The sequence below is a fragment of the Lampetra fluviatilis genome, chromosome 56 (assembly GCF_964198595.1).
Source record: "Lampetra fluviatilis chromosome 56, kcLamFluv1.1, whole genome shotgun sequence".
NCBI classification, from domain to species: Eukaryota; Metazoa; Chordata; class Hyperoartia; order Petromyzontiformes; family Petromyzontidae; genus Lampetra; species Lampetra fluviatilis.
Window position 1 is genome coordinate 7904275 of NC_136330.1, and position 10527 is coordinate 7914801.

The following is a 10527-nucleotide window of genomic DNA, read 5'->3' on the forward strand; positions in this document are numbered from 1 at the left end:
GGGTCTCTGTGTGAGTCTATGGGTCTCTGCGTGAGTCTATGGGTCTCTGTGTGAGTCTATGGGTTTCTGTGTGAGTTTATGGGTCTCTGTGCGAGTCTATGGGTCTCTGTGTGAGTCTGTGGGTCTCTGCGTGAGTCTATGGGTCTCTGTGTGAGTCTATGGGTCTCTGTGTGAGTCTGTGGGTCTCTGCGTGAGTCTATGGGTCTCTGTGAGTCTATGGGTCTCTGTGTGAGTCTGTGGGTCTCTGCGTGAGTCTATGGGTCTCTGTGAGTCTATGGGTCTCTGTGTGAGTCTACGGATCTCCGTGTGAGTCTACGGCTCTCTGTGTGAGGCTGTGGGTCTCTGTGTGAGTCTACGGGTCTCTGCGTGAGTCTGTGGCTTGTCTGCGTGAGTGAGTCACTGGGTGAGCGGCCTGAGACCACCACTACCACCAACTCACTCCGCCGTGGGCCTGACCTCTGCGCCCTCCCCACCGTCTGGCTCGTTGTTACATCGTCGGGATGTTTCTCATTCCTCAAGTTCACCGCCGGAAGCTCGTCTCCATTGGGCCCTTCGCGAGTCGGGGTCTCTCCACTGCTGGAGGCAGGCTCCACCACGTGGTCTGTTGAACACGTGGCAGGCTCCACCACGTGGTCTGTTGAACACGTGGCAGGCTGCTCCACGTGGTCTGTTGAACACGTGGCAGGCTCCTACACGTGGTCTGTTTAACACGTGGCAGGCTCCTACACGTGGTCTGTTGAACACGTGGCAGGCTCCTACACGTGGTCTGTTGAACACGTGGCAGGCTCCTACACGTGGCCTGTTGAACACGTGGCAGGCTCCTACACGTGGTCTGTTGAACACGTGGCAGGCTGCTACACGTGGTCTGTTGAACACGTGGCAGGCTCCTACACGTGGTCTGTTGAACACGTGGCAGGCTCCTACACGTGGTCTGTTGAACACGTGGCAGGCTCCTACACGTGGCCTGTTGAACACGTGACAGGCTCCTACACGTGGTCTGTTGAACACGTGGCAGGCTCCTACACGTGGCCTGTTGAACACGTGGCAGGCTCCTACACGTGGTCTGTTGAACACGTGGCAGGCTGCTACACGTGGTCTGTTGAACACGTGGCAGGCTCCTACACGTGGTCTGTTGAACACGTGGCAGGCTCCTACACGTGGTCTGTTGAACACGTGGCAGGCTGCTACACGTGGTCTGTTGAACACGTGGCAGGCTCCTACACGTGGTCTGTTGAACACGTGGCAGGCTCCTACACGTGGTCTGTTGAACACGTGGCAGGCTGCTACACGTGGTCTGTTGAACACGTGGCAGGCTTTCGCGGCCAATATCATCCGTAATAGTTTTTTTTTGGGGGTTATCTCGCGTAAATGTATAAACGTGTCGTTAAAACCCCCCACAACCCGGCACAGACAACTAGCGAGGGTTGTCACGTAGACAGAACGTGGACAATTCGTCACTAGTACAGCACCAGTGTGTAGTAGTGTGTAGTGTATGGTAGTGTGCAGTAGTGTAGTGTTGTATAGTAGTGTATTGTTGTGTAATGTATAGTAGTGCAGTGTATAGTAGTGTAGTGTATAGTGTATTTTATAGTGTAGTGTATGGTGTAGTGTAGTGTATAATGTAGTATATATAGTAGTGTAGTGTATAGTGTAGTATAGTAGTGTAGTGTATAGTGTAGTGTATAGTGTAGTAGTATAGTAGTGTACAGTAATGTAGTGTATAGTGTAGTGTATAATGTAGTGTATAGTAGTGTACTGTATAGTATGTAGTGTATAGTAGTGTAGTGTATAGTGTAGTGTATAGTGTAGTGTATAGTACTGTATAGTGTAGTGTATAGTGTAGTGTATAGTGTAGTGTATAGTATAGTGTAGTGTATAGTATTGTAGTGTATGGTGTAGTGTATAGTGTAGTATGTAGCAGAGGTGTGGACTCGAGTCATGTGACTTGGACTCGAGTCAGACTCGAGTCATGAATTTGATGACTTGCGACTCGACTTGGACTTGCATAACAATGACTTTGTCCCACCTCTGGTATGTAGTGTATAGTAGTGTAGTGTATAGTGTAGTGTATAGTAATGTAGTGTATAGTAATGTAGTGTATAGTAGTGTAGTGCATAGTAGTGTAGTGCATAGTGTAGTGTATGGTGTAGTGTAGTGTATGGTGTAGTATATAGTGTAGTGTACCGTGTAGTGTATAGTGTAGTGTACTAGTACATCACGCCGGTTGTGTGTGGGAGAGCCAAGCCACGACATTAACCACCTGAGTTCGACGTTTCGCCAGTAATCACCACCAGCTTCATCAGGCGACAGCTAGACTGGATCTGTTCTCGTGACGAATTGGCCACGTCACGGGTGACCGTGGTCTACCCACTGCTGGAGGGAGGGGGGGGGTGATGGGGGGGGGTGATGGGGGGGGTGTGGTTGATGGGGGGGGAGGGATAGACGGGGGGGGAATGGGGGGTTAGGGGGCGGAGGGGGGAGGGAATGGAGGGTTAGGGGGCAGAGGGGGAGGAGGGGGGCGGAGGGAGGGAGGGGGAAGGGAGCGGGGAGGGAGGGGGGAGGCGGGAGGGAGGGCGGAGGTGAGAGGGGGGGAGGGAGGGAGGTGGGAGGGAGGGAGGGAGGGGGGAGGGAGGGAGGGGGGAGGGAGGGAGGGGGAGGGAGGGGGAGGGAGGGGGAGGTAGGGGGGAGGGAAGGGGGAGTGAGGGGAGGGGGAGACGCGCGTGGGAACAGGAAGCAGGGAGTGCCGCTGGCTGCTGCTGCTGGTGCCGTGAGCTGATGGGGGTCGCGGTGCGTCACTCACAGGGGGGGGGGGGGGGCTTGGGGGGGGAGGGGTTCGGTGGAACTTGGAGGGATTCCTTTTGGCCTGAGCGTCTGTGGGTGTGTCATGTGTGTGTGGGGGTGTGTGTGTGTCTGGAGGGGGGGGGGTGTCTGTGTGGGTGTGTCTGTGTGGCGGGGTGTTTGTGTGTAGTAACACGTGTGTGTGTGTAGTAACACGTGTGTGTGTGTAGTAACACGTGTGTGTGTGTCTGGCCAGGTTCCAGAACCACGTGCACACCTACCGTATCCTGCCAGATGAGGATGGAACGCTGGCCGTGCAGGTGATCCCCTGTTTCTACAACAACAACAACAACCACCACAACCACCATCACCACCACAACCACCACCATCACGATCACAACCACCACAACCACCACCACGATCACAACCACCACAACCACCACCACAACCACTACCACAATGACAACCACCACCACAATGACAACCACCACAATCACCACCACAATCACCACCATAATGACCATCACAATCATCACAACCACAATCACAACTACCACCACAACCACCAGCACAATCACAACTACCACTACAACCACTACCACAATCACAACCACCACCACAATGACAACCACCACAATCACCACCACAATCACCACCATAATCACCACCACAATCACCACCATAATGACCATCACAATCATCACAACCACCACAATCATCACAACCACCACAATCATCACAACCACCACAATCATCACAACCACAATCACAACTACCACCACAACCACCAGCACAATCACAACCACCACCACAATCACCACTACCACCACCAGGGCCACAACCACCACCACAATCAACAATCACCACCACCGCCACAACCACCACTGCAATCAACCACCACCACAATCACAACCACCACAACCACCACCATAATCACCACCACAATCATCACAACCACAATCACAACTACCACCACAATCGCCATCACAATCACAATCACCACCACCGCCACAACCACAATCAACAATCACCACCACCACCACCGCCACAACCACCGCCACAATCAACAATCACCACCACCGCCACAACCACCACCACAATCAACAATCACCACCACCACCGCCACAACCACCACCACAATCACCACCACTACCGCCACAACCACCACCACAATCACCACCACCACAACCACCACCACAATCACCACCACCACAGCCACAACCACCACAATCAACAATCACCACCACCGCCACAACCACCACCACAATCACCACCACTATCACCACCACTACCGCCACAACCACCACCACAATCACCACCACCACAACCACCACCACAATCACCACCACCACAGCCACAACCACCACCACAATCAACAATCACCACCACCACCGCCACAACCACCACCACAATCACCACCGCCACAACCACCACCACAATCACCACCACCACCGCCACAACCACCACCACAATCAACAATCACCACCACCACCAACAATCACCACCACCACAATCACAACCACCAGCAAGACAAAAGCCAAAGCTAAAGATCCCCCATATAGCTTCGCTGCGCAACAAGCCCGGCCACCCTAGAGTTCGATTCCCGCTCACGGCCACCAACACCAGTGACGATTATCTGAACCGGTCCTGAGCCTCCCCTAGGTCGACTCAGCCTCAAAAGAGTACCTGGTGCGGTGTGTAAACATCGCCACTGGGAAGACAAAGGCGGCCGGGCGTGGTGCTGGCCACCCACCCCCTCGTGTGCCGTGCCGGCCTTCATAGGTGCTCGCTAACAGCACTTGCCCCTACAGTCTGTCGAGGCTACACGGGGGATCTTTGTGAGTGTGATTGTGTATTCGTGATGATGTGAGTGTGGTGTGAGTGTCTATTAGTCAGGGTGTGAGTGTGTATTAGTGAGTGTATGTTAGTGAGTGTGGTGTGAGTGTCTATTAGTCAGGGTGTGAGTGTGTGTATTAGTGAGTGTATGTTAGTGAGTGTGGTGTGAGTGTCTATTAGTCAGGGTGTGAGTGTGTGTATTAGTGAGTGTATGTTAGTGAGTGTGGTGTGAGTGTCTATTAGTCAGGGTGTGAGTGTGTGTATTAGTGAGTGTATGTTAGTGAGTGTGGTGTGAGTTTCTATTAGTCAGGGTGTGAGTGTGTGTATTAGTGAGTGTATGTTAGTGAGTGTGGTGTGAGTTTCTATTAGTCAGGGTGTGAGTGTGTGTATTAGTGAGTGTATGTTAGTGAGTGTGGTGTGAGTGTCTATTAGTCAGGGTGTGAGTGTGTGTATTAGTGAGTGTATGTTAGTGAGTGTGGTGTGAGTGTCTATTAGTCAGGGTGTGAGTGTGTGTATTAGTGAGTGTATGTTAGTGAGTGTGGTGTGAGTGTCTATTAGTCAGGGTGTAAGTGTGTGTATTAGTGAGTGTATGTTAGTGAGTGTGGTGTGAGTTTCTATTAGTCAGGGTGTGAGTGTGTGTATTAGTGAGTGTATGTTAGTGAGTGTGGTGTGAGTGTCTATTAGTCAGGGTGTGAGTGTGTGTATTAGTGAGTGTATGTTAGTGAGTGTGGTGTGAGTGTCTATTAGTCAGGGTGTGAGTGTGTGTATTAGTGAGTGTATGTTAGTGAGTGTGGTGTGAGTGTCTATTAGTCAGGGTGTGAGTGTGTGTATTAGTGAGTGTATGTTAGTGAGTGTGGTGTGAGTGTCTATTAGTCAGGGTGTGAGTGTGTGTATTAGTGAGTGTATGTTAGTGAGTGTGGTGTGAGTGTCTATTAGTCAGGGTGTGAGTGTGTGTATTAGTGAGTGTATGTTAGTGAGTGTGGTGTGAGTGTCTATTAGTCAGGGTGTGAGTGTGTGTATTAGTGAGTGTATGTTAGTGAGTGAGGTGTGAGTGTCTATTAGTCAGGGTGTGAGTGTGTGTATTAGTGAGTGTATGTTAGTGAGTGTGGTGTGAGTGTCTATTAGTCAGGGTGTGAGTGTGTGTATTAGTGAGTGTATGTTAGTGAGTGTGGTGTGAGTTTCTATTAGTCAGGGTGTGAGTGTGTGTATTAGTGAGTGTATGTTAGTGAGTGTGGTGTGAGTGTCTATTAGTCAGGGTGTGAGTGTGTGTATTAGTGAGTGTATGTTAGTGAGTGTGGTGTGAGTGTCTATTAGTCAGGGTGTGAGTGTGTGTATTAGTGAGTGTATGTTAGTGAGTGTGGTGTGAGTGTCTATTAGTCAGGGTGTGACTGTGTGTATTAGTGAGTGTATGTCAGTGAGTGTGGTGTGAGTGTCTATTAGTCAGGGTGTGAGTGTGTGTATTAGTGAGTGTATGTTAGTGAGTGTGGTGTGAGTGTCTATTAGTCAGGGTGTGAGTGTGTGTATTAGTGAGTGTATGTTAGTGAGTGTGGTGTGAGTGTCTATTAGTCAGGGTGTGAGTGTGTGTATTAGTGAGTGTATGTTAGTGAGTGTGGTGTGAGTGTCTATTAGTCAGGGTGTGAGTGTGTGTATTAGTGAGTGTATGTTAGTGAGTGTGGTGTGAGTGTCTATTAGTCAGGGTGTGAGTGTGTGTATTAGTGAGTGTATGTTAGTGAGTGTGGTGTGAGTGTCTATTAGTCAGGGTGTGAGTGTGTGTATTAGTGAGTGTATGTTAGTGAGTGTGGTGTGAGTGTCTATTAGTCAGGGTGTGAGTGTGTGTATTAGTGAGTGTATGTTAGTGAGTGTGGTGTGAGTTTCTATTAGTCAGGGTGTGAGTGTGTGTATTAGTGAGTGTATGTTAGTGAGTGTGGTGTGAGTTTCTATTAGTCAGGGTGTGAGTGTGTGTATTAGTGAGTGTATGTTAGTGAGTGTGGTGTGAGTGTCTATTAGTCAGGGTGTGAGTGTGTGTATTAGTGAGTGTATGTTAGTGAGTGAGGTGTGAGTGTCTATTAGTCAGGGTGTGAGTGTGTGTATTAGTGAGTGTATGTTAGTGAGTGTGGTGTGAGTTTCTATTAGTCAGGATGTGAGTGTGTGTATTAGTGAGTGTATGTTAGTGAGTGTGGTGTGAGTTTCTATTAGTCAGGGTGTGAGTGTGTGTATTAGTGAGTGTATGTTAGTGAGTGAGGTGTGAGTGTCTATTAGTCAGGATGTGAGTGTGTGTATTAGTGAGTGTATGTTAGTGAGTGTGGTGTGAGTTTCTATTAGTCAGGGTGTGAGTGTGTGTATTAGTGAGTGTATGTTAGTGAGTGAGGTGTGAGTGTCTATTAGTCAGGGTGTGAGTGTGTGTATTAGTGAGTGTATGTTAGTGAGTGTGGTGTGAGTTTCTATTAGTCAGGGTGTGAGTGTGTGTATTAGTGAGTGTATGTTAGTGAGTGTGGTGTGAGTTTCTATTAGTCAGGATGTGAGTGTGTGTATTAGTGAGTGTATGTTAGTGAGGATGTGAGTGTCTATTAGTCAGGGTGTGAGTGTGTGTATTAGTGAGTGTATGTTAGTGAGTGTGGTGTGAGTTTCTATTAGTCAGGGTGTGAGTGTGTGTATTAGTGAGTGTATGTTAGTGAGGATGTGAGTGTGTATGTGAGTGTATTAGTGTGTATGTGAGTTTGTATTAGTGAGTGAGTGTTGGTGAGTGAGTATTGGTGAGTGAGTGAGTGAGTATTGGTGAGTGTTGGTGAGTAGTGATGAGTGAGTGTTGGTGAGTGAGTAGTGGTGAGTGTTGGTGAGTAGTGGTGAGTATTGGTGAGTGTTGGTGAGTGATGGTGAGTGTTGGTGAGTGAGTGTTGGTGAGTAGTGGTGAGTGTTGGTGAGTGTTGGTGAGTGTTGGTGAGTGAGTAGTGGTGAGTGATGGTGAGTGATGGTGAGTGTTGGTGAGTAGTAGTAGTGGTGAGTGATGGTGAGTGTTGGTGAGTGTTGTTGGTGAGTGATGGTGAGTGTTGGTGAGTGTTGGTGAGTGTTGGTGAGTGTTGGTGAGTGTTGGTGAGTGTTGTTGGTGAGTGATGGTGAGTGTTGGTGAGTATTGGTGAGTGTTGGTGAGCATTGGTGAGTGTTGGTGAGTGTTGGTGAGTGGTGGTGAGCATTGGTGAGTGTTGGTGAGTGTTGGTGAGTATTGGTGAGTGATGGTGAGTGTTGGTGAGTAGTGGTGAGCATTGGTGAGTATTGGTGAGTGTTGGTGAGTGGTGAGTATTGGTGAGTGATGGTGAGTAGTAGTGGTGAGTGATGGTGAGTGTTGGTGAGTGTCGGTGAGTATTGGTGAGTAGTGGTGAGTGTTGGTGAGTGTTGTTGGTGAGTGATGGTGAGTGTTGGTGAGTGTCGGTGAGTATTGGTGAGTAGTGGTGAGTGTTGGTGAGTGTTGTTGGTGAGTGATGGTGAGTGTTGGTGAGTGTTGGTGAGTATTGGTGAGTAGTGGTGAGTGTTGGTGAGTGGTGGTGAGCATTGGTGAGTGTTGGTGAGTGTTGGTGAGTATTGGTGAGTGATGGTGAGTGTTGGTGAGTAGTGGTGAGCATTGGTGAGTATTGGTGAGTGTTGGTGAGTAGTGGTGAGCATTGGTGAGTATTGGTGAGTGTTGGTGAGTGGTGAGTATTGGTGAGTGATGGTGAGTAGTAGTGGTGAGTGATGGTGAGTGGTGGTGAGTGTTGGTGAGTAGTGGTGAGTGTTGGTGAGTAGTAGTGGTGAGTGATGGTGAGTGTTGGTGAGTGTTGGTGAGTAGTGGTGAGTGTTGGTGAGTAGTAGTGGTGAGTGATGGTGAGTGGTGGTGAGTGTTGGTGAGTATTGGTGAGTGTTGGTGAGTAGTAGTGGTGAGTGGTGGTGAGTGTTGGTGAGTGTTGGTGAGTAGTGGTGAGTGTTGGTGAGTAGTAGTGGTGAGTGATGGTGAGTGAGTGTTGGTGAGTGATGGTGAGTGTTGGTGAGTGTTGGTGAGTGATGGTGAGTGTTGGTGAGTGTTGGTGAGTGATGGTGAGTGTTGGTGAGTGTTGGTGAGTGATGGTGAGTAGTAGTGGTGAGTGAGTGTTGGTGAGTGATGGTGATCTCTGGGTTGTCCTCGCATTGTCCTCGCATTCCAGGAAGAGAGCGTCACACTCCACTTCCTGTGTGACCCCTCACCCACTCACCCCCCCCTCACCACCCACTCACCCCATCCACTCACTCATCCACTCACCCCCCACTCACTCACCCCCCACTCACCCCATCCACTCACCCCCCCCTCACCACCCACTCACCCCATCCACTCACCCCCCCCTCACCACCCACTCACCCCATCCACTCACTCATCCACTCACCCCCCACTCACTCACCCCCCACTCACTCACCCCCCACTCACTCACCCCCACTCATTCACCCCCACTCACTCACTCACTCACCCCCCACTCACTCACTCACTCACCCCCCACTCACTCACCCCCCACTCACTCACCCCATCCACTCACTCACCCCCCACTCACTCACCCCCCACTCACTCACCCCATCCACTCACTCACCCCCCACTCACTCACCCCCCACTCACTCACCCCCACTCATTCACCCCCACTCACTCACTCACTCACCCCCCACTCACTCACTCACTCACCCCCCACTCACTCACCCCCCACTCACTCACCCCATCCACTCACTCACCCCCCACTCACTCACCCCCCACTCACTCACCCCCCCCTCACTCACCCCCCACTCACTCACCCCCCACTCACTCACTCACTCACCCCCACTCACTCACTCACTCACCCCCCACTCACTCACTCACTCACCCCCCACTCACTCACTCACTCACTCACCCCCACTCACTCACTCACTCACCCCCCACTCACTCACCCCCCACTCACTCACTCACTCACCCCCACTCACTCACTCACTCACCCCCCACTCACTCACTCACTCACCCCCACTCACTCACTCACTCACTCACCCCCCACTCACTCACCCCCCACTCACTCACTCACTCACTCACCCCCACTCACTCACTCACTCACCCCCACTCACTCACTCACTCACCCCCCACTCACTCACTCACTCACCCCCCACTCACTCACTCACTCACTCACCCCCACTCACTCACTCACCCCCCACTCACTCACTCACTCACCCCCCACTCACTCACCCCATCCACTCACTCACCCCCCACTCACTCACCCCCCCCTCACACTCATCCCCCCCAAATCGCCCCCACTCACCCCCTGACCCTAAAGACAGCTACACACCTCAACCCCCCACTGTTGATGCTGATGTTGCTGTAGTTGATGTTGATGATGATGTTGTAGTTGATGTTGATGATGATGTTGTAGTTGATGTTGATGCTGATGTTGCTGTAGTTGATGTTGATGCTGATGTTGCTGTAGTTGATGTTGATGATGATGTTGTAGTTGATGTTGATGATGATGTTGTAGTTGATGTTGATGATGATGTTGCTGTAGTTGATGTTGATGCTGATGTTGCTGTAGTTGATGTTGATGATGATGTTGTAGTTGATGTTGATGATGATGTTGCTGTAGTTGATGTTGATGCTGATGTTGCTGTAGTTGATGTTGATGCTGATGTTGCTGTAGTTGATGTTGATGATGATGTTGCTGTAGTTGATGTTGATGATGATGTTGCTGTAGTTGATGTTGATGATGATGTTGCTGTAGTTGATGTTGATGATGTTGTTGCTGTAGTTGATGTTGATGATGATGTTACTGTAGTTGATGTTGATGATGATGTTGCTGTAGTTGATGTTGATGATGATGTTGCTGTAGTTGATGTTGATGATGATGTTGTAGTTGATGTTGTTGATGATGTTGATGATGTTGTTGTTAATGATGCTGTAGTTGATTT

At 50.1% G+C, this 10527-nt stretch overlaps 1 protein-coding gene across 1 annotated transcript in view; it reads left to right on the plus strand.

The window, feature by feature from the left end:
• LOC144950165 (phosphatidylinositol 3,4,5-trisphosphate 5-phosphatase 2A-like) overlaps positions 1-10527 on the plus strand; it is a 97761-nt gene that overhangs the window by 12717 nt on the left and 74517 nt on the right. The window contains 1 exon segment of the mRNA XM_078880235.1: positions 3035-3098. Coding sequence (XP_078736361.1) covers positions 3035-3098 — 64 coding nt within the window.